Here is a 25617-nt window from a genome sequence, read left to right as displayed (position 1 = left end):
AAGTAACTTGCCTTGTCTTGTCTTGTAGACATTTTGAGAATATTAAATGTTCATTAATGAGTGAAAATGTATTGTTGGTTTTAGACTGCCTATGTCTGCTAGATACCCTTTCTACTACAGTGAAACTATGATTACTTCATAACTACGTCCACTATGTGCAAACCTGTTTGAACCAGAAGTGAATGTTCTTCTCAAAAGACACTCTGTTTCCATATTCTGCCTTTTATCACGCTTTTGAAACATCCAGTTGGTAACTGTTAAAGGTGTACACGAATTAGTGTAATTTTGTTGATGTCAATAAATCAGTAATATGTTATATCATTACTCTCTGTACATGCATTTAGATCTTCACTTTCATGAAAAGAGCAGAAACCTATCTAATCTGGAACTGAATCATTAGGCAGACATTGTTTCCATGCTCTGTCCTCCTCTGGATGACTCTAGATACCTGACTCCCTGCTTTCTCACTCCCCTTTCCAGTATCGGTCACGTGACGGTAGTTTCAAAGAAAGCTGTGTGCTTCTAAATTGAACAAGAAAGCCTGTGTGAGCTTTGTGAGAGTGAACCAGTTTAGAGACAGTCAAGTCTGTATCAGGCTGGCACTAGAAATGTGGGCCAATATTTGTGAACTTTTTAACTGGGAAAAAAGTAGAGAGAAAGAAAACTGTTCTTTCAGTAAAACCTCTGCTGTTTCCCATAAAGAATAACAGCAGAGAAACAAAATACTATTTTATATATGGATTATCATTATTCTTTTTTTTTTTCTTTCTTTAGAACTGTAAAGTTGTGTGTTTAAGTACATGAATGATTTTGGAATTAGTCAAGTATATACTTACTCTAATACAGTATTTCTTTTTTCCTTAAATGAACAAATGAATGAATCATACCATTGTGGGTTGGATTCTACAATATTTATCATTTTGTTTTCACACAAACACCAACTCTTTCATTAATCCAGCAATTAACCAACAATTAGTTTTAGGGAAAAAAGTGTAATAACTGTATACAGAAGGGCAAAATGATACCAATTTTGAGTTTTTAAAATGTCAATTTCTATTCCTGTCTTTTTTTCTTCCTTAGTATTGATCATTTATCTTTAGTCAGTTACAGTTAAAATGTTTATTCAAGAATAGTTCATGAGTTTAAGAGTTGCACTAAAAATTCCTGTGTGTAGTTCGTTCTTTCTTTTGTTTTTGTTTGCTTGTTTTTTTCACTACACTACTTCTTGTTGCACTACAAATTCCTGTCTTTCTTTTGTTCTTTCTTTCATTTTTTGTTTGTTTGCTTGTTTGTGTTTGTTTTTCTAGTGTGATAGTGCTGACTGTGGATTTATTTTTAATCAGCTCTATTTAGTTGAAAAAGAATAATGAACACCAAATTAAAAATATATATATATTTAAATTTGTTTTCATTTTTTGATGTTTTTGATTAAAAAAATCACCAAATTTGAATTCCATAATGAATTTGGAAATGTCAAATGAAGTATTTTATTTGTAATGTCTAACCAAGAGTAAATATTTATTATATGTTGAAACCTGATGTAAAAATAAATAAATAAATAAATAAATAAATAAATAAACTGCTGAGCCCCTGATGTCTTCTACCCATAGACTTAAAAGAAGAATTTTCTCAAATGCATGCTGATCCTCCACAGCAAAATCTGTAGTGTTAACATATACAGTGTTAAATTAATGGCTCCCTCTGGACTTTCATAAACACTATAAATATTAATTCAACACTGGATATTTTGCAGTGTGGTTTTGCAATAAATTTAAGGGAGTAAAGTCCTGTTCACACTGGGACGTTTTTTGCCGTGTTTTTTTGTGTTCCCACCCAGGCGTTAAACATGGGCGACCCGTTGAATGAAAGTGCAAATTCCCTCCCTGACAGTAGATGGCGCTTATTGAAAAGCAGAAATACCCCCAGTACACAAGGTGGCGCTGCACATCTTTCCGTTTCTGATACCCGCTTATCACTGAGAAGAAGAAGAAGGCCAGTATTTACGTCTTTAAGCCATTCACACACTTAGTGCGAACTGCTTAAAGAAGGTACAGTAGAGTTTAGACTATAATATTGATCCTATAGTTTACTTTAAGGCATGAATGTTAAAGTTCACAATCGCTCTTATCATTAATATTAGCCGGCTAGCTTCAGATGCACTAATTAACTACATTAGATGCATTGAACTAACCAATCAGACTACCAGCTAGTCTCGTCTCTCACCTCTGCCAAGCAAGAAGAAGCCCACTAGAACCATAAACCACCAAAGAGCCATTGTTACTGGACAAAAAGTTTAAAAGAATGACACTGCAATGAGCTGAATATGTCTAAGACACTACATGAGGGATCATGGTGAAGCAAAGATAAGGGAGGTTGGAGTTGAGGGGAGGGATACAGCTGATTGGAGGACATCAGAGTGTTCTTAATCCTAGTGTTTGCTTGTATGGTAACCCTGCATTTTTGGTCAAATATAGGCCTTGCATTTCCTCCAATGGATCTCCTCCTACACCTAGTTCACTGTGTTCCTCAGGCTGAGCAAGATTTATATATATATATATATATATATATATATATATATATATATATATATATATATATATATATATATATATAAGAACAATTTCTGAAATGATATGAACACAGAACACTGAGTAAAAATCTCTGCATATTCAGTAGTAGGCCTGAGTAATGATCTATATTTCCCAGTCTACATTCTTCCCCTGATTATTAAGATGGGTCATGTTTTGACCATCAGATTATTCTAAACATGTGTGTTATCTCAAAGTTTGTGCTGCATATGTCTGGTGTAAAATGCCACACTGATTAAACATATCGCAAGTTTACCACGACTGGTAGCGTTAATGAAGATGGTGTCCATGCCGCCTCGTTGTGAAAACATCTTGGAGCTACTGGACTGGTTAGAGATGTCTGAAGTCTTCGTCTTGGTTCTGGAGTGACCCATTCCCTGCATGGACCTGCAAGACTTCTGTAGGCATAACAACAGTTGATTGTCTGAACCAGTGGCTCGAAGCATCATGAGGCAGGTGGTTCGGGCTGCTTGACGCTGCTGTGAGCGCTGTGAGTTTTTCACCATGACGTCAAGCCAGAGAACCTTATGATCAACACTGAGATGCTGCAGGTGAAGTTAATCGACTTCGGCTGTGGAAAGTTGTTGAAGGACTTTACCCACACAAGATTTGCAGGTTACTTTATAATATGTACGGGACAGAATCCAACAAAACGCAGCGGAGAACCATTTTCGTGACCGTTGCTGCGCTTTCTTTCCTTTTCACTCAGGAACTCTGGTTTTCTCTCCTCCTAAGTGGACACAAAAGTATATATGACGTCCTGCTACCGTTTGGAGTCTGGGTGTCCTCCTGTACTGCTTGGTCTGTGGCGACATCCCCTTTAAGACCAACGATGAAATAACTGATGCACCCGTACCTCTACAGTGGTACCTGTCTGGAGGTGAGAAAATGCAGAAGCATCACATTTAGACCTGTAGAATAAAGCCATAAAACTTGCACAGTAAAATGAATTTAAACAAAATCATTATTTATTTGTTTTTCTTTTCATTTTAATTTCTCACTCATCACTGCACACACAGACTGCCAAGCTCTGATCTCGGGGTGCCTGGAAAAAGACCCTGACTATCGGGCGACTTTGGAGAACAGGATGATGTCCAGGTTAGACAGCGACAGCACTGTGGAGAATACACGTCTCATTCATTATCGTCTACTGCAAGAAAGGACGAGAGGGAGGGATGGGTGGGTGGATGGATTATAAACACCTCCAAAAGCAGGCTCTCTGTTTCTCCAGGCTAAAATGACAATTAAGACTTGGGTTAGGTGTGAGATATGTCTGAAAGATATATGTTTTCATTAGACTCTAGTGCTTCTCTGTAAAGTAGGTGTACAGGAGTGTTACTTACAATGGTGATGAATTTGTCGTAGGCAGACTTGGCCACAAATTTGATAGTGACATGTTCACATATACAAAACATAATTAGTAAGTTCTAAAAGTTAGTTACTAATTAGTATAATTAATACAATTCCACGGTTATTACACGAGGCTCACAGGAACTCGGAGAAGTTTCTATATTGTTACTATATTTCCTATATTGTATCAATTAATGACAACAAACTGTACATGTGCAAATGTCTTACCATTTTCCCATTTGCCTTACAAACTCCAGCATAGACAGAGCCGAAGCCTCCTTGTCCCAGCAGCTATCCAATGTCGTACCATGATGCAAACATCTCTGTCAAACACACAGACCATCATTCAGTTCAACTCAAATAAGAATGAAAGAGCATCTGTATATTCCTCTGAAATGTTCACAATAGTTTTTGTGCAGAAAGTGGATTCTAATATACCAGCCTCTGCTGTATTCAGCATCATAGGAGTAGGCTGGCACGCAGGACTCTCAGAAAACTGGAATGGTGGAAAGCCTGGGAACTTCTCATCATCTCTCTCATCCTGCTCTGGATCATTGAGAAACACCACAAAAGGAGGCATCACGTTGTGCTGATGTACTTCAGCCGCATGAATTCGGTGAAGATTTTGCACCACTCTGGTTCCTCTGCCTTCCTTTGGTGAATCTTCTCAGACAGCTTCAAGACAGACAAGGAAAATAAATTGGTGATGGGACAATACTATGAATTTTAAACCTAGAGAATCTCGGTCGTCATGTTTACCAGAATAATCTTCCTTGTCAAGGCTTCTGTGGTGCTGGAGGGGCAGTTGGCGATTGCTCTAGTGACGGATTCGCAGTATTCAAGAGCTAGAGCAGAAAGTCCTTCCTTGGCTAGCATGCTAGTGTGAAGGAACTTGTATTTCTATGACAGAGTCATATGTTAATGATTCCTGCTTAAATTTCACATGGAAAAGATGGGTCTTTTTAAAAAGAAAAATTCTAACCTAGAAATTAGGTTACAGTGAGGGAAAAAAGTATTTGATCCCCTGCTGATTTTGTATGTTTGCCCACTGACAAAGAAATGATCAGTCTATAATTTTAATGGTAGATTTATTTGAACAGTGAGAGACAGAATAACAACAAGAAAATCCAGAAAAACACATGTCAAAAATGTTATAAATTGATTTGCATTTTAATGAGGGAAATAAGTATTTGACCCCTCTGCAAAACATGACTTAGTACTTGGTGGCAAAACCCTTGTTGGCAATCACAGAGGTCAGACGTTTCTTGTAGTTGGCCACCAGGTTTGCACACATCTCAGGAGGGATTTTGTCCCACTCCTCTTTGCAGATCTTCTCCAAGTCATTAAGGTTTCGAGGCTGACGTTTGGCAACTCGAACCTTCAGCTCCCTCCACAGATTTTCTATGGGATTAAGGTCTGGAGACTGGCTAGGCCACTCCAGGACCTTAATGTGCTTCTTCTTGAGCCACTCCTTTGTTGCCTTGGCCGTGTGTTTTGGGTCATTGTCATGCTGGAATACCCATCCACGACCCATTTTCAATGCCCTGGCTGAGGGAAGGAGGTTCTCACCCAAGATTTGACGGTACATGGCCCCGTCCATCGTCCCTTTGATGCGGTGAAGTTGTCCTTTCCTCTTAGCAGAAAAACACCCCTAAAGCATAATGTTTCCACCTCCATGTTTGACGGTGGGGATGGTGTTCTTGGGGTCATAGGCAGCATTCCTCCTCCTCCAAACACGGCGAGTTGAGTTGATGTCAAAGAGCTCCATTTTGGTCTCATCTGACCACAACACTTTCACCCAGTTGTCCTCTGAATCATTCAGATGTTCATTGGCAAACTTCAGACGGGCATGTATATGTGCTTTCTTGAGCAGGGGGACCTTGCGGGTGCTGCAGGATTTCGGTCCTTCGCGGCGTAGTGTGTTACCAATTGTTTTCTTGGTGACTATGGTCCCAGCTGCCTTGAGATCATTGACAAGATCCTCCCGTGTAGTTCTGGGCTGATTCCTCACTGTTCTCATGATCATTGCAACTCCACGAGGTGATATCTTGCATGGAGCCCCAGGACGAGGGAGATTGACAGTTCTTTTGTGTTTCTTCCATTTGCGAATAATCGCACCAACTGTTGTCACCTTCTCACCAAGCTGCTTGGCAATGGTCTTGTAGCCCATTCCAGACTTCTGTAGGTCTACAATCTTGTCCCTGACATCCTTGGAGAGCTCTTTGGTCTTGGCCATGGTGGAGAGTTTGGAATCTGATTGATTGATTGCTTCTGTGGACAGGTGTCTTTTATACAGGTAACAAGCTGAGATTAGGAGCACTCCCGTTAAGAGTGTGCTCCTAATCTCAGCTTGTTACCTGTATAAAAGACACCTGGGAGCCAGAAATCTTTCTGATTGAGAGGGGATCAAATACTTATTTCCCTCATTAAAATGCAAATCAATTTATAACATTTTTGACATGCGTTTTTCTGGATTTTTTTGTTGTTATTCTGTCTCTCACTGTTCAAATAAATCTACCATTAAAATTATAGACTGATCATTTCTTTGTCAGTGGGCAAACGTACAAAATCAGCAGGGGATCAAATACTTCTTTCCCTCACTGTATGTGAAACCTGAGGTCATGAACAGCACATATTCGTAAACCTCAGATCGCTCAATAGCTTCACTGGCAGCCGATTTATCGAATGGCAAGCTGGTGCAAAAGAGAATTCTCTCTTAGTCGCAAGTGAAGGAAAGTAATCACACCCATGCATGCACACGGACATACGCACGAAATACCAGTCACCTCCAATCAGCTCGAAGCTGGAGGTACTATATGATCCCAGCTCCAGTTGTGCCACCACGCAGCAGATATGCGCTGCAAAGATCTGTCCTCTGCAGGCTGCTGATGAAAAGCCAAATATCAGGCTTATGGACACACTGAAGTTTACTGTCAGAGAGATAGGTGTCTGTTTGGACTTATTTTTCAAAGTCATTTTAATCTCACTGTTACCTTTTGCATAACTACATCCATCCATCCATTTACTGTACCGTTTAACCTACACAGGGTCGCGGGGAGCCTAGAGTATATCCCAGGTGACTAGGGGCACCAGGTGGGGGGATACTCTGGACGGGGTGCCAACCCATCGCAGGGCACAATCGTACACACACTCACACACTCATTCACACATTACAGACAATTTGGGAATACCAATCAGCCTACAACACATGGTTTTGACCTGGGGGAAGAAACCGGAGTACCCAGAGGAAACCCCTGAAGCATGGGGAGAACATGCAAACTCCATGCACACCGGAAGGTGGCAGGATTCGAACCCCCTACCCCGGAGGTGCGAGGAAAACGTGCCAACCACTAGTCACCATCCCCATTATATAAACATATACAACAAATATGTTTTTAGGTCTTGGTCGAGGAAATACTGCTTCGTTAATCTGTATAATATTTTATACAATAAATCATACTTTTACAGATCACTGGCAACCCTGGGCAAGGAGTGTTCATAGACCTTTGTCAGGTGACGTCACGCAACCTCCGTTTTGACTCAAAGCAGTGTACGGTTACTTCCGCCAGCATAGTGGAACGCCATGGAGTTTTCCCAGTCCCTTCTACATCTGCCAGAAATGATGTACAGCGACTTGCACACAAATGTTCACTTATGACATGTTCTAAACTAGATAAAGGATACAAATACTTCATTGAGCAGTACCTGTTTGATTATTTAGATAAGCATTTGTGTATTGTTCAGCCCAGCTTACTAGCGGAGGATAACATTAGGATAACGGTAGTTGTTAGCTTTCTCTTCTGCAAATCTTTAAGTCCTTATTTTGGATTAATTTACTGTAATACAGACTGCAAACACTTGTTGCAATCGTGTTCCATATTACTGATGTTAGCTGTAGATTGTGTATTGTTAGATAATAGTCAGTAAGTATTACCGTAGCTTAGCTTAAGATCTTAGTGGGTTTAAAGCAAAAAAAAATATTTATTTATTAAATAAATAATAATGAAACTCACTTTTTGTTGCAATCAACAAAATCCCAGTGTAGCTCCTATCCTGGGTGAAGTGTCCGGCTTGTCGCTGCTTCACCGCCCGGGAACAGAGGCCACCCTGATGGTGACGCTAATATAAGAGCTACACTGGGATTTTGCTCAAATGCAACAAAAATTGAGTGTTTATTATTATTATTTTGCTTTAAAAGCGCTGAGGAAAGCCATAAGCAAAGTTAAGCTAATTGATGCTTGTGCTTTTGCTGCAGGTAGATGGCAGAGTACACACTGCTTCTCATATCTCATAGGATATGATGCATATATACACTGGTGTATTTCATGTATTGCTTCATAGATTGCTCTCCCTCAAGAATGTTTCATTTTAGCAGCAAGAAAACTGCTTTGTTGTCAAAAGTGGAATGTCAGTTGCGCCACCCTTGGTACTATGGCAACTTAAAGTAAAATGGAAGTACGTATACACTGCTTTGCGGAAAGGCGGACGTTTTCTGATGTCATTGTGAAAAGGGCCTATTGACTACTATAAACTGATGACTAAGGTGCATTAGGTAGGAATATTCAGTCTGTAGAGGTTAAATGGGTGGATTTGAATAAGATTTTAATGGTGTCTTAAGCTGATGTACAGAAAACTCTGCACTCAGAGTCTATGGTGGTTCAGCTAGTGTTAGCATTACCAAGAGGTGTCATGACATAAACATGCAAAATTCAGCTCATAATGATTTATGATTTGTCAGCTGTCGCTTGTTATTTTGATTTGCAATACAATATTCTCTAAGCTCCTATATTAGAACGTTAGCATTCCTAGCATTGCTAGTGAATTCAGCAGCTTGAAAGACAAGTTACAACTCTATAAACATGTTGGGGAGTGAATGTGTGTATAAAATGGCTGACAAAAGGCAAGCCACAAGCAAGCCTTGTGGACCGTAAAGCAGTTTCCAAGTGGGTTTTCTCAGCCATGTAAAACACTTTTGCTGAATTTTTCTATTTAGAGAAACAGTCTAAAATACTGTACTTAGTTTTCATTGACTATAACTGTTCAGCTTGTATCAGTTCATACAGGATTCTGTGGTCTTTTGATTGTTGTAGGCAAAAATGGTTGATTTTGCTTCATCTTTTTTTGTTGTTTTTTGTGGAAAACTACTCGAGGCGGCAAAATTGCAATTGCACATAATTGTTTTGAACTGTGTCCTTCACAGCGATGTTTGTTGGTAAACAAAGCCTTTTACCTGTACTCATGTGTGACGCATGTGACTCGATGAGGGCTTTGGCTAAATGCATGTTGTGATGATGTCACATGATGCGTCTTGGCCCAAATCTGCGTTGATTTTGAAAAATTGCAAGCCCTTCCGAATATTGCAGAGTTTGCGATCTCACAATCCCAAAATCATGGAGGGACTGTTAAAGGGATAATTCACCAAAAAAAAAAAAAAAAATTCTGAATTCTCAAACTATTCAACTTTTAAGTTGAATAAAACTGCTGTACTTTTGATTGTGCCAAATGATTGTGGTGTTAATAATTTTTGCTTTTTTTATAATTTAAAATTAAAAAAATAAATGAGTGAGTCATTTCATGTCATAAAAAATGCCACCACATTCTATTAAGGGGAAACCGACTTAAATATTCGAACATACCTCTAGTGTTGTGTGGATGCACTTCGTCAGATGATCCAGGTCTTTCAAAAGCCGCTTGTCTTTTACAGTCTTCACAAGTGCTTTGTGGGCTTCAGATCCTGGACCTTAACCAAAGCTTGCTTCTCTGGCTTGTCTCATCTAGGGGCTCATGAGCACATCGGTGATAGTGCCTATTCTGTGGCCAGTCGTGTTGGTTGGTAACATGGTGTATTACTGATACCCACTTCTCTTTCAACACCTCAGCGTCACCCACACAGGTTTGTGCACTCCACCACAAATGATTTATAATGATTGGAATCCACTCTCCCAAGCCTTCATATTCCCACCTCTTAAATGCAATGGACAGTTTGTTTTTTTGACATTCCTTTAGCCACATTCCAGGGATCAAATTCATGGTGTTTTTCTGAATGACAGACCATCATTTCCTTAACAATTAATGGATGTCTGTCAGTGGAGATGGTAGAAACCTTCACTCCATTTTCTTCTATGGTTTCAAGAGCTTCCTTAAAACCTTTGATTTCCATGGTATTAGAGCTTGAAACTTGGGTGCAGCTTATTACCTTGAAGTCCACAACCTTTTGACTCTGCACATCTAAAAAAGTGTAGATGTCATTACAAACAAAGGTTTCCTCGCTAAGTAATAAATAAATTTCAGTTAGCATGTTCAATACTTTTTTCCTGTGTCATTCCTCTTTATTACACATAACTTTATATATGGACTTTAATGTTGTGAATTCTTTATATTTACGGATTTCTTGAGTTAATACTGATATCTGGTGAAAATTTCATGTAAATAGCTTCATTGGAAATATATTTACTGAAAAAAATGTTGACGCATTTAATACTTATTTCCCCCACTGTATCTTATTTGATCCCAAATTCCCTACATAAGAACATTCCTTGTGCTCTGAGTTTCATGATATTCAGTTAATGGATTTGGCAAATATTCAGAGTGACTCCCATTGTAAAATATATGCTATCATTTTATAAACAAACTGTTCCAATCTATCAAGCTTGGGCACGTTGGTAAATTGCTGTTTGAAATTTAACAGTCTATCGCATGTTGTTGCCTATGGCAACGTAACATTTATCTGGATTTAAAGAAAAGCTAGTCACTGATTGGCCTTTTTATTGTAGGTGGGCTTCAGTTGTACTAATTATGCGTTTGGGTGAAGACACAGGAATTCTAAATCTCTGTCTTTTTCTAGTGTGAACATAATTTTGATTCACTCTCATTACAACTCTGCAAATTTCTTTTATTCATTAATAATTTGCATGTTTTTGCTGCACAAACAATACTTATTCACTTTTGATTTTTATATTATTCCACTTTATTTATTTGTTTCTAGGAATGATTTATGTATAAATTTCTACCTGTAATTAAAACTTAACACTATAATATAACACTTATATTTTAATGAGGGGGAGGGAGTGATTCTGAAAGTAAGTAAGAAAAGACCAGTTTGGAAGTAGAGTTTAAGTTAAGATTTAAGATTTTCTACAAACATGTCATAATGTGTCAACATACTTGAAGAAATGCAATATTTTTTCCAAATAACAGAAAACTTTTTGGCTGCTTTATGTGTAGTCCTAAATGAACTGCACTTTACATAGAGGATGTAGTGTTTAGATTGTAAGAAAATATCTATAACAGGATTCTTTTATGTGTCAACTCAGATAAAAGAAGTTTCCTTGTAAACATACTATAGATCATTATGACTAATGTCACACCCTGAAAGCACTGACTGATGAGTAATTGGATCACTATGCTACATTAAGCAGTCCTGATGTTTACTCCAATGTTCTAAAACTTTTTCATTGTGAGGCCCCCCTTGTCTAGGGTGCATCCCTTTGTGGCCCCCTAAAGTCGTCAAATTTTTGCTTTTTTTTTCCACACTAGGCTCTTCTCTATTAACTTTCGCAGATAAGAGACTATGTCCTCTATCTAAAAACGTATCTATTTTAAATAATCTTAGGTTTTATCAGTGTGTGGCTAACAGTACTGTACACTTGTATATCAACATGTCTCTCTTTGGTGTGTGTCTTAGTGTGCTGTGTATAATTTATTTCAATTATTAATATATGAAATATTTCTCATTTTTATGTATGTCATAGTCTAAAGTTTTACAATCCCGACTTACATACAGGTAAACTTCATTTTAAAAAAAACAATGTTTTAGAATTTCTATGCAGCCCCCCGACACCATCTGTTGGAACCCCAGGGGGCCCACGGCCATCAGTTTGAGAACCGCTGGTTTAGTCACTGTGTGATGCGCTTTGTTTGGGTGACACTGATCCTGTATGATCTCTAACAGCAGGAGGTGCTGCTTGGTAAAGTGACACCATCGATTTTACACACAACACATCTGTTAGATCTGTTAGGTGCGACAACTGAATGCTGTAGTCATGTGACCAGCCTGACTCAACGATTCCTCTCGTGCCATCAGTAAATATACCGACCATATGCTGTATTGCGGGAATAAGTTTAATTTTTGCCTTAAAGGTACAGTAAACATCCCAATGATAGTTTTCTATAAGGGTCAGTCATGAAGAACTTAACAAAAATGATTTCGTCTGAAATGGTGTTGAAAATAATTGAGTATACAGAATTGATGTCTAGAAATAAAAATACACGTTTCTACAAATTTTCAAATTGTTACAAAGTTTCTTTCATTCTTTCCTTTATTTTTTATGTTTGTTTACTAGTATAGCACTGCATTTATCTTCAGATGACTCTATTTAGTTGAAAATGGTGTTTATTCAAGAAAAAAAATATATTTAAAAATATTTTTAAATGGTTTAAACATGTACAGTGCCCTCCACAAATATTAGCACCCTTGGTAAATATGAGCAAAGAAGGCGGTCTTTATTGTTTAACCTTTTGATCTTTTGTTTAAAATTAAAAAAATAAATAAATAAATACTCTGCTCTCATGGATATCAAACCCTGTGAAACAGTAAGTCATAGTTGAACAATTTCCTGTTCCTAGTCACCCAGGAGTACTAAAACAAAAATGTAAAATATCAATGGGAATATACTTAAAATATATTTTTCTTAAATAAATTCACCGGGGTGCCAATAATTGTTGCACACCTATATTTAACAAATATATATATATATATATATATATATATATATATATATATATATATATATATATATATATATATATATATATATATATATTAATCTGTGTTTTATTTGCAATTGTTTGATATCCATGAGAGCAGAGTATTTTGGTCATTTTTTTTAACAAAGGATCAAAAGTGTAAAATAAAAAGACAAATTTTCACAGCCTTCTTTGCTCATATTTACCAAGGGTGCCAATATTTGTGGTTGGCACTGTATCACTTCAGATTCCATTGTTTATCTGTTTGTTTGTTTCTTTTTCTTTCTTTAATTTTTTGATTGTTTAAGTGTTTGTTTATTAGTATGTTAGCACTGTTTTTTTTATTCAACTCTATTTAGTTAAAGAATGTTTATTCATTAAAACTGATACAAATGAATTATGATTACAAATTCCAATGACTTTCATTTTTTAAAATTTATGTCAGTGTTTGTTTGTTTGTTTGTTTGTTTGTTTGTTTGTTGTCTTGATTTCAGGGGCATGCCTCCTGGTAAAAGCTCTAGTGTGTGATCTTTAAAGGTGCATGTTAGAGTAATTTTGTCGCCAGTTAAAGATAAAGTGTCTTTCCATGGTTTTAATTACAAGACAGGTGTTCAGCCTGGCTTCCTCTGTCATTTGAGAGTCGCTGGAGTTTGAACATATGGTGAATAATACATGAAAATACATGTGAATAATACACAAAATTTATATTTATTGTTATCATTACACTCATGACATTACATTAAAACTTGATATATACAATAATAAAAAAAAATCTTCAGTCTGTTTAATCAAAAATTGAAGAAAAAAAAAGTGTCATGCATATGGCAGTTTTTCAGTGTAGGTACAGCTTGATACAAATGTTCTTCTCTGCTTGACTGCCCACAATGAGTTGTTCACTTTGTGCTTCCTGGCCTTCTTCCCATACTTCTGCACCACAAGGTCCCTTTTATAAGGCTAGCTACAATGTACAGAAGTATTCATATCTGTTTACGCTGGATTTACTTCTGAATGCTAAAGCAATCTAAAATTACAAATTATATTAAAATACTGATTACTCTTTGAATTCCTTTTTTTAAAAAAATGCATAAAATAGCAGAACGCATGAAAACATTTCATTAAAAAAATTTCCTAGTCCACAGTGAAATGCTTTTCTCTTCCAGTGCCATCATATTTAAACTGGTTTTTTTGTTGTTGTTGTTTTGTTTTTCTTTACAGTTTCACAATGAGACATTCTTTTCAGAGATCAGCAAATCAAATAGCAGTTTTCTCCTTCATAACAGAGTCTGAGAAGGCAGATTTGTACCCTTGTCTCAAACATGTAACAGTACATGACACAGTTTGTTTCCTTTTCCCGACTCACACATAGTCTCTCCTGTCGTACCCACCAGCAGCTGCAGAGTGGGACGCTGAATAAGTCATCCTGGATGGAGGGCAAGAGCAACATAGCAGCGATCCTCCCATTATCAGGAGAGCCGTGGCGGCCCAGCCGATGTAAAGTGAAGCCCCTAGCTCCCACTTCTGCGGGGTGGCCATTAAGGGATTGTAGAACTCCCTGATGATTGTATTAGCTGACCAGGAGACAGGAATCAACTGCATGAAGCCAGCCACAAGGAAGAGAACTCCAGCCACGATCATTACTTTGGCCTTGGATGATTCGTCATCAATGCAGTTGGTGCACTTGGCCCCAGCGATGGACACCAACATGGCTAGAATGACCACTAGGATGGAGATGACAGTGAGGGCACGGGCTGCTTGGAGATCTTGGGAAAGCGCCAGCGTGGAGTCGTAGAGTTTGCACTGCATCTGACCAGTGCTCTGCACCACACAGCTCATCCAGAGGCCGTTCCAGTAAATCTGCGCCGTCACGATGTTGCTTCCGATGAAGGCCGTGACCCTCCACATGGGCAGAGCGCAGGAGACAATGGCCAGGAGCCATCCCAGCACGCACAGCACAATCCCAATGAGTTCCAGGCCGGCAGACATGGTCGTGGACGTTCACTCTTTCCTCTGGCTTCTGCTTTGTGTTTGGCCAGAGCTGAATAAGTATCTGCCAAGAAGGAGATGATAAGAAGTGGTCACACTGAAAGCAGTGCCTTGGAGTCAGTGATGTGGTTCCTTTGCTAAACAAGTATCCTTTATACTCCAGATCAGGTAGAGGGGAGGAGTCCTCCTTGGCAGTGACGTGACTGCAGGCTTTCACTCCCCAATCTGCTTTTCTCTGCATGATAAGGCAACAATAAGATCGTCAGCTTCTTAGTGTAAATCCAGTAGTTGTGCCTTTAAATGGATGTAAATAAGTATTCCATCTACATTTCCCACCATTAAATTTTTACAATTTGCTTTTCTGATATTATCTGGACAGTGTCTGTGTGTGTCTAAACTTGGGCCATATACATTAGTAATGACCAGGGTTGGGAGGGTTACTTTAAAAATGTATTCCATTACAGTTAGATATTACTTCATAAAAAATGCAATCAGTAACATAATCCACGTATCACGATATGAAAGTAATGTAATATTGGATTTTTAATCAAATAAATCAATAAATAAATGAAAGATCACTGTCTACCTGATGCAGGTAACATGACAAAAGCTAGGGTGACCATATTAATGTATGGATCGATGCTTTTTTGCTCAACAACATTGTAAAGAGTGGATATATGAGGTATCATAGCCATCCTTAAGAAAAGCAATGGTCCAATTTATTGTCCAGCACACGAGATCCACACAGTGAGATGTCCCAAAGTGATCTAAAAAAAAAAAAAAAAAAAAAAAACGCAGTTACAGGGCTCCCTTTTATACAGTGGAAATATAAAAATTTATTTTCTTCCCTCTACTCTTAAGGTCACCCTTTTTCTAGTTGCTTTTTTTTTTTAAACTACTTCTGCTTATTGTGACATTTTGATCTGACCCTTATTAAGCGAGGACCTTAGCTGTCATTGTACTTTTCTTCTTCATCATGGGGTAGTGTATGTATTTGTTTATTTGTCAATAGTATATTCAATTCAATTCAATTTTATTTGTATAACGCTTTTTACAATAGACATTGTCTCAAAGCAGCTTTACAGAAATATCAACATGGTATACAGATATTAAAGGTGTGAATTTATCCCAACTGAGCAAGGCACTGAGTGGCGACGGTGGCAAGGAAAAACTCCCTAAGATGTTTTAAGAGGAAGAAACCTTGAGAGGAACCCGACTCAGAAGGGAACCCATCCTCATCTGAGTAACAACAGATAGTATGAAAAATTTCATTATGGATTTATATGAAGTCTGTATGGCCTTAGGAGCAGCCGTAGTCCCAGCAGTCTGGAATTAGAGAAGATTTGAGCTCCATCCAGAGGCAGAAAGGATCTGGATCTCTAGTATCTCCATAAATTCGTGTGGGGCTCGGCGAAAGGAGAGAGGGAGAAAAAAAGATTATTATGACTGCGAAGTAGTAGAACAGAATCTAGTCAGGGTAGGCTTGAGTAAACAAATACGTTTTAAGCCTAGACTTAAACACTGAGACTGTGTCTGAGTCCCGAACACTAATTGGAAGACTGTTCCATAACTGTAAGTACCATATACCATAAGTATATGTTTAGTATGATTCTTAAACTGTAAATGAATGTTAGCCAGTGGTTTCAATGTAGTTTATTTTATGTGTTCCATGTCTGAGTTTGTGTGTGGTTCACTTTTCTGTTGGGGGCCTTCTTTTTTTGAGGAAAAGAGTATAACTGTTCTTTTTCGTGGTGTATCCTTACAGCTGATCTTTCCACCATCCCCCCCATGACTCAAGCCTGGACCCGAACACTCGCCATCAACCAGCACATCCCACTGCTGATCCGTCTCTCCAGACTGACATCCCACAAACTGAGTCCGGTGTTCCTGGGCTCCCTCATTCTCAATAAATTCTCATTCTCCACATATGATGCCCTTGTGTTTTATTTATTTCTATCATAAATTTTATCCTACAAAACTCTAGAGAATGCTGTGCTTGAAAAAATCCCAGGTGCTCAAACCAGCCACCAACAGCCACAGCACGTTCAAAATCAATGATATCACATTATTCTCCATTCTACAGTTTGACTGAAGCTTTTAACCTGTATCTGCATAATTTTAATGCATTGCCACATGATTGGCTGACTGAATAATTGCATGAATTACATGTACATGTGTTCCTAATTAAGTGGCTGGTATATACATAATTTTTAAAAAAAATTGTAATCCCCAATGGCTTGTGGGTGTGTTATACACATACTATACATTACTGTTAGATTTTATTATAGCTTATTTTGTATACATATATACACTTGAAGATGTTATTAATTTATGCTATTGTTGCCCTTTTTAAAAAAAATTAAATAAAATTGCATTTATTTTTGTTAGCATGTTTGGCTTTTGCAGGTGTCTGGTTAGTTGCTGTTAAAGGTGTGTATAAGTGTCTTAGTTACTGTTGCTTAGTTACAGGAAATCACTCAGCCAAATCCTTGACAGAAAAAACTCACCGTTACAACCAGTGCATGGTAGAACTCCAACCCTCCCCACGTTCCCCATACCAGCCAAAAAGCAGCGTTTCAACACATTCAGATAAGGAATGCTGAAATGTTTCAGGTGGGTTTTTTTTACCTTGACATTCATTTGTTTGGTATGTCGGTATGCATTACCTTGAACAGCTAAGAGTCACAAACCTAGTTAATCAGTTATATCTCTGAATATATGCAATGCCTTCCATAATTTTTGGCACCCTTGATGAAAATCGGGGGGGTGGGATTTAAGCAAGTGTGTCTGCGGCAGATTGTCCAAGATGTTTAGAAAAACTTACCAGCCAATTAAACGATAAAACTTCTCAAAATGTACCTGAGACTACTGATGCATTTTTAAAGGCAAAGGGTTGTCAGGCTAAATATTGACTATTAGTTTAGTACTTATTAGTTTAGTACTGTTTACTGCTCTTTATAGAAAGGTTTTTTAATGTATAAAAGTTTAATTTAATTATTATTAATTTATTTAATTTATTTTTTTATCATGGAATTTTTATTGGAAAATCGCATTTTACATATTATATTATAACACCCCATCCAACAACCCCACCATACCTGGCACCAACAAAATAATCACAGCCAAAACCAAAAGAAAGGGGGAAACAAAAACAACAACAAACAAAAAAACAGAAAAACAAAAACAAACAAACAAATAAAGAAAAAAAAAGAAAAAAAGTAAGATGATTAGCATTTACCGTATACCTTCCCTCAATCCACCTCCAGGGTGCGTACACCATTGAAGTAGGTAATAAATTGTTGCCATTTTCCCGAAAATGATTCACCAACTCCTCCGATGTTATACTTGATTTTTAAAAAGTTTTAAAAAGAACCTTTAATCTTTTAGCCAGACTGATATAGAGGGGGGTTGTGGAGAGGTCCAAGACAGCAATATTCTGCGCCGAGCAAGTAACGATGCAAAAGCCACAACACTAGCTTGTTTATGGTTCAGAGGTTGACGCTGAGATGGAACACCAAAGATGGCAATTAAAGGGCAGACATCTAATTTGATTTTAAGAACGTTGGACATAGTTTCAAAGAAAGAGTTCCAAAACTTCTGCAGTTTGGGACAGAATGCAAACATATGACTGAGGTTACAGGGCGAAAGTTCGCATTTTTCACACATGTCAGGAACATTGGGATATATTTTAGATAGTTTACTCCTAGAGAGGTGAGCTCTATGGACCACTTTTAAATTGTATGAAACTAGCACATGACGTGGTGGTATGTATATTATCTAACGCTCTGCCCCAGTAATCATCCTCAAGCTCCAGGCCCAATTCCTCTTCCCAAGCGCTAATGGTTTTGATATTGTAAGAAATGTGCTGTGCCCAGATCGTTGCATATATCCGTGAAATAATGCCATCCTTATGAGGATTCAGCTTGAACACCTCTTCCCATACAGACTATGTAGGTAAGGAGGGAAAAACCAGCAAATAGGGAGGAGACCCAGTGCCTAATTTGAAAGAAACGGAATAGGTGAGACGGAGGCAGGCTGAATGACGAGGATAATTCAGAAAAGTTTGCAAACACATTATTAATGAAAAGATCCTCAAAGCATTTCAGGCCCTTCTTTTCCCAAAACGAGAATGTGGAATCTATAAAGGAGGGGGGAAAGAGGTGGTTATTACATATAGGTGCCATGGTTGAGGCCGAAACTGATAGAAATTTTTTAGAGATGTACATACTGTTGGATTATCCGTTTATTGTGAAAGGGGTATAGGAAGGGAGGAGAACACCATAGCAGGGAGGGAGGTTGAAATACAAGACTTTGCTTCTAAGTGGCACCATGGAAGAGAGGGGGCCTGCACCCCGAGCACCATATTCTGAATATTAGCCGCCCAATAATAATACATAAAATAGGGCAATGAGAGGTTCAGCACTTAGTCGACTCTTTTGAAGTGAAAATTTGGAAACCCTGGGAGTTTTTCCTGCCCATTTAAAAGAATGAATTAATTGGTCTATATTCTTGAAGAAAGATTTGGGTAAAAACATAGGAATGGACTGAAAAAGGTAGAATGTTCATTTTTACCGTGTTTATTCTACCAAGAGCAGATAATGGTAGCGCTGCCCATCTTTGAAAGGCTGACTTCATGTATGAAATTAAGGGTGTAAAATTTGCCGCCATTAATGCAGAATAGGAACGGGTGATATTAACTCCAATATATTTGAATTTTGAATCCTCCAAATGAAAAGGTATTTCAGTCGGTTTTATTTTTTGGCCAGATTAGTTTACAGCTAAGCATTCACTCTTAATTTAATTATTTTTAAGGCAACTTTGCTTTGCAGCATTTCTTTAAGCTATGACCAAGCTTTTTTTGTACAGTATTTGTAACTGTATTTTTGTTAAATTATTATCAGCTCTAGTTGATATTTTAAATAAATTAAATAAAACAATTGTCTTCCTTGAAAGATTTATCATTTTTTTAATTACTATCAGTCCCCAGAAGTTTTCTTGGAGGTTGCACATATTTACATAATCTCTTTGTCATCCATCATCACATGGTTAACCAAAGAGCTTTCAACACAAAAGCTGTACACCCAGAGTTAGATAAACACAAAGTCAGATAATGGATCTTTAAAAAATTACATAAGTAGTAAAAATATCATTAGGAACAATAGAATTTTACAACTGTTAAAAAAAAAGGTAGGACATTTGCCAGAAATATGAAGATTACAGTTTTAGAATTGAGGAGTTTTGTTCATTCTTGGGATTGTCACATTTCAAATTAAGATGTTACATGCTGCCATATTGTTGCCAGAATGTAGCCCTTCCTTCATCTGAACTTCACCAAGTGTCAATGGAACACTAGACTGGAATTGTTTTGTGGTGAGATGGAACCAAAATTAAACTGTTTGCCCATGAACACCACCACCACCATTATCATTGTCCATGAAGAACTTATTCACTGTACAGTATGGTGTTGTTGATGTTTTGGGGTTGTTTTGTTGGTTCAGGGGCTCTTGTGAAGACTGATGAAGTATCAGGGTCTTTTAGGACTTTCAACAAGTTAATAATCCCAAATAAACATCCAAATGAACACAGAAATGGTGGTGAAACACAAAACCAATATGTTGCAATGGCCATTTCAGTCTCCAGAGTGATTAAACATAAAGAATTCAAAGCATCTTAAAATTTCTGAAAATGTATGAGTGGTCCAAGAAGCCTCTAAATGTGTCTTGAACCTTGTTAGACAATCATTACCCCAAGGGAAGATTGCACTGAATGTTAAATGTAAAGCTGTAAACAATGTTTCATAGGAAATAAAATCCATTACTCAGGATTACTTTTTGTGTTTAAAAAAAAAACACAAAATGTTTCGTTTTATATTTTATATTTTTGCTTTTATGAAAAGTGCAGATAATTTGGGAAGGTATCATACTGTATCTGTGCAGCAGAGTGTGCATTGGATTTCATTCCCAACATTATGATATCATTGCTGGCTCAAACACAAGACGAAAGACAGCTACTGTTACTGGGAACGTGATTAAAAACATTTCATGGGATTAGAGATGATGCAAATGTTTATAAGAGCCTTTTTATTTATGATGAATTCAAGTGATATCTGTGGAAACTATAAAACTGACGGATAAGACTTAGTGTTTATTGAGCCATTTTTTCACAATACTAGAGTAATAGTAGAAAGAAATTGCATTTAAAATTAACATTCAGTCAAAGTTAAACAGTAAATGCAAAATCAATGTTAGTTAAAGAACTGAAGTAAATATTTATTGTAAATAGAGTATACTATATAGTAGGTAATGTTTTCTTATTCCAGAGGAATTCAAATGCAGCAGGAATTACAGAGACGGGTTAAAGCAATGCATACTTAATCCTCAAATGATTGATTATTATAAAAGTAATTATCAATGATCATTTTTTTCCTTGCAGTTAGCTCGAAAACTATTTTTACAAATCAGCCATAATATTTATTATTACTATTATTATTTTCAAATCCGCACACCAATTTATTATTTGCATTGTTTTTAGACGTGACACCTTGTTATTGATATACATTTATGAATATGTATATCTATGTACAGTCAACAGCAGAAATATTGACACCCTTCATGAAACTCTAAATGAAAGAGGAATATATAGTATAATATGAATAACACATGCATTGAGGTTATAAGTTAAAGAACTTGATGACATATGGGGGAAGTTTATAGTTTGTTTTTAAATTTTTATGGACTTCCTTTTTACTTAAAACTGCTGGTTTAGAATTTGAAAATCTAGTGATTACACATTATAAAATTATGATGTTTTGTAAATACCTCCTGGCAGAGGCAACCAGGTGTTGGGTTAAAGTATTTATGGTTTCCTCTCATCTGACCACAAATAATGACTCATCTACTGACTGATTGTTAGGAAATGCTTGTTTTGTGCAACTCTTTCAAACAGGTTGTTGTTATGAAGAGGAAACAACCTTAAAGTGGATTCTAAAACTTGAAAACCTGACCAATTAACTACACTGTGCAATTCTGAAACTGTGATTGTTTGTTTTGGAGCATTTACTTCCCTCCCCATCCTGCTGTATGCTCATCCAATTCCTGGCAAATTCAGCTGTTCAAGACTTAATAACCTTGTGCCCTGATTGTGCTTAATGGTATTTTGTAATGGCTTATGTATTATGTCTATCTTTTGTGTTTAAATCTCTTTGTTTTCCCTCACAGTGATGGATAACATGTGCAAATTGTGTTTTATTTATATTTGCAGATTTTATTTGAGCTTCTGATGAGAATTTTAAAAAATTGACTTGCTTTATGCTTATTTGCCTTGATTTCACACATTCTTTTGGGGTGTAAATAATTTTGTCACAAATGTTTTTTGAGAGAATCCTAGATTAATATAAAAAAAAGTTCTTATAAGAATGATTTTTTCTAAGGCAAGTAGTTTTTCCAGTGTTTTATATCATGTAAATCATTATTTAAATAATGTTTATTCTGTAAAGTCCTTTTTTTGTCCATTCTCTTGAAGGGCATCAATAATTATGTTCTTTCATTATAAATAATTGAGGAAAATTCCATTTTAAAATGAAATGGAACTTTGTGTACATTAATGAATTTCTGTGTTATTCTCTATCCCGGATACTTACAGATTAAGCCCGGTACTGAGTCATCTATCCATTTATGATATTTCTAAGCATTGCATTATTAAAAGCATCACATACAGTTGGCTTGGACTATAAATTAAGAGCTATGTGACTCAATCAGTTGGTTGAAGTTAAAGGCTAATTATTATTTTTTAAAAAGGGCACCATTTATTGTTCAAACGTCAGTCCATCCAGAAACAAGGTGGCTAATAGAGTAGTGGCTAATAAAGTGATGGTTTTGACCGAACATAGTGCCTTGTCTCATTAAACTGTATTTGAAAAAAAATTTCAAAGTATTTCATAATGCACCGGGGAAAAAAATTCCTATCAAATAATTCTAGACTATTCCAGTCCGTACAGCATTTATTTTTCCAAATATACAATGCAACTTGCTGAGTTTTTGTGCTTTTTTTTTCTGAAAACTACCTGAATTGGTGAAATTGCTATGGCAAAAATTGTTTTGAACGATCTTTCGCAGTGATGTTTGTTGGTAAATTAAAACTTTTAGCTGGACTCATGTTTGGCACATGTCAACCAAACAGGACATCACGTTGTGATGACATCACATGAGGCATCTTGGCCCAGATCTAAGGAAAATCTGCTGTAATTTTGAAAAACTGCAATCTCCTCCCAATATTGCAGAGTATGCTTGATTTTGCTTCATTTGTGCAATCACAAGTTGCAAATCCTGGAGGGACTGATATTTTGAAGTTTTAACTGCATTTTCAACAGTCTAATATAAAAAAATAATTAAGTGCAAATGTAAGCACAGAAAAATTTCCCTATTAGCTGAGGACTCATGATTATTTGCCCTTACACATTAATACACTCTGTATAGATCCAGACCTTCTGTGCTTTTTCAGTGTATTCTGATCTTTTCAACTTTAGTGTCACTGTTTGCTTTGTGAGTCTGTAATGACCTCGTGACCCCTCTGTATTTGTGGATCTTACAGGTGTTTGATCCTCATTTCAGCAGCCTTGAGACTTTAGCTACAGGGAGGGACATTAGATATGGCCCAGAGACTCAGATAATGTGTTTTCCTGACATTCCATGGCATCAAAATCCCCCAACTGACCTTTGCCTCGCTACACTGAAATAGCTTCATTGTAGTGTGGACACTTGGATTGAAGCCCCAACAAAGACAAGATTCTTGTAGAGAAAGCTAATAGACCTTAGGGAGGCAAGGAGATAACGAAAGGACTAAAGCTCTAAATCAGCACCTTATTGCTGAGGAGAATTTTTAGGATTTTTTTCCCATATTCTGATCCACTAGAACACTGTAGGAAGATAATAAATAACTATACAGGAAAAGCATTTTGAAATTAACTTGGGCATTAACATTTTTATTTGTTGCAAATTATTTGATGAGAGTGGACCAATAAAATGAATAAGTATTCAATTGTGTATAAACCAGACCATAGAATATAGACCTGAGCAATGTATATTACAAAATCATTTGTGGCAATATATATAATACATAACATATAGAATGAATCCTTCTCATATACTCGTACTTTTTTATTTTTATTTTTTTTAAAGGCGAGTCATTATATCAGTTTAGTTTATTGTATTGTGATACTGAAAATATTAAACATATGTATTATATATGCAAAACACACACACACACACACACACACTTATGTTGTTTTTCTTTTTTTGGCTTGAGCATGAGGTTTTTTATTTTTATTTAAAACAAAAAAAAAGCTGTTTGAGCAACAAACAGTTGATTTTCCTAATAAAAATGTAAATATATATTCATATATAATATAAGCCACATTTAACTCACCAATACTTAAGAATACTCCAAAGAAAACTAATTTTACAGTTATAATTGCAATCATGATGTTCAGTTAATATGCAAAACACATCCAACATGTACAAAAACATAACAGTTTCAAACACCGCAAGTAAGAGAACCAGATGATTCAGTCAGTCATGAAGGTAACCCTACTGCATTTCTCAATTTGACACACACTGAGACATTTTCTTCTCTGTTGGGTCACAGAGTTAACAGTCCTTCATTTCCTTGCTCTCATCAAACCAAGGACAATCTCAGACTCTAACTCTTCATTTTTCGTCATTAGCTTAGACATAATCTTTTCTGTCGTAGGTGCTGGGTGCTACAGATCGTGTGGTGGAGTAGACCATCCTGCTCCCTGTACCGTACCTTTTCTCTTGATGTGGTGGGCAGCTGCAGCACAGAATTGCTCCCCCTGTCAGCAGCAAAGCGGCAGCCGCCCATCCCAGGTAGAGAGACGCTCCAATCTCTCGTTTCTGTGACTCTGTTATCACCGGGTTGTAGAAATCCGTGATGATTGTGTGGGCCGACCATGACACCGGGATCAATTCCATGACAGCAGCGCAAATAAATGTCACGCCAGCAGCGATTATCACCTTGGCCTTCGTGCGCTCATCCTCTATGCAGTTGGTGCACTTGGCCCCTGAGACAGAGACCAAGACTCCCAGCACTCCCAACATGATGGCGATCACACACAGAGCTCGAGCTGCCTGTAGATCTTGAGGCAATGCCAGCATGGAGTCGTAGACCTTACACTGCATCTGGCCTGTGCTCTGCACCACACAGTCCATCCATATGCCCTGCCAGATGATCTGTGCCGTCACAATGTTCGAGCCGATGAAGGCGGTCACCCTCCACATTGGCAAAGCGCAGGACACAATGCCAACAATCCAACCCAGGGTGGCCAATGTGACGCCCAATATTTCTAAACCCAGGGCTGCCATTGTGTTCTGCTTCACTGTTCCAGAGAAATGAATACACAGTGCTGAGATGCTGAAGGAGGTTCTCGGCAATGACCCAATATTTCATGTACACTGAACAAGGTGGAGTCTTGGGTACATGAGGTCCCACAGTGATTGGTCAAACATTTTGAAATACTGGTTTGTTTGTTTTTTGCTAGTATAACCTTGCCACAGAGACCTTTTTTTAATGATTGAACTATTACACACAAAGTAAGCAGTGAATTGATAACCATGGCTTAGGGGTGTCTGGTTAAAGGATAACTGTTAGGTTACACTTAAACCACAAAACAAAAAAGTCTCAGGAAACAACCGAGGAGGAAGATTCAAACACGGGCAGGTGTTGACACTGTGTCAAAGAATTTTTGTCTGTAACCTCTCAGCAATGCTGAGCAAAACCACATAAAAAAAAACCCCACATTTTCTCAGCAGAAGTCAGTTATTGATAGTTGACACTTAATTCTAACAGAAACTCCCTGAGTGACAAATTGCTTTGATAGAACAGCCAATAATTTCCACTAAAAAAGTTAAGTAAACAGTCATATGGTACAAAAAGG

General features: G+C 37.3%; 2 protein-coding genes across 2 annotated transcripts; both read right to left on the bottom strand.

Annotated features, from left to right (window-relative positions):
- Positions 1–13372: 13372 nt before the first annotated feature.
- Positions 13373–14905, bottom strand: LOC108280888 (claudin-3). The gene has a single exon (XM_017496382.3). The coding sequence runs from the start codon at positions 14664–14666 to the stop codon at positions 14040–14042; it is 627 nt and encodes a 208-aa protein (XP_017351871.1). The 5' UTR covers positions 14667–14905; the 3' UTR covers positions 13373–14039.
- A 9038-nt stretch (positions 14906–23943) lies between these two features.
- cld3 (claudin-3) lies at positions 23944–25066 on the bottom strand. Its single transcript, NM_001201116.2, is given in 1 exon segment — positions 23944–25066. A coding segment is annotated over 1 exon segment (657 nt). The 5' UTR covers positions 25046–25066; the 3' UTR covers positions 23944–24388.
- Positions 25067–25617: the final 551 nt, after the last annotated feature.

The sequence above is a fragment of the Ictalurus punctatus genome, chromosome 20 (genome assembly GCF_001660625.3).
Source record: "Ictalurus punctatus breed USDA103 chromosome 20, Coco_2.0, whole genome shotgun sequence".
Taxonomy (NCBI): Eukaryota; Metazoa; Chordata; class Actinopteri; order Siluriformes; family Ictaluridae; genus Ictalurus; species Ictalurus punctatus.
The sequence above is the reverse complement of the archived record's forward strand: the minus strand, read 5'-3'. Positions and strand labels throughout refer to the sequence as shown.

Bases quoted from the DNA above. Each gene is read 5' to 3' on its own strand.
- LOC108280888 (XM_017496382.3), bottom strand. From the start codon at position 14,666: ATGTCTGCCGGCCTGGAACTCATTGGGATTGTGCTGTGCGTGCTGGGA.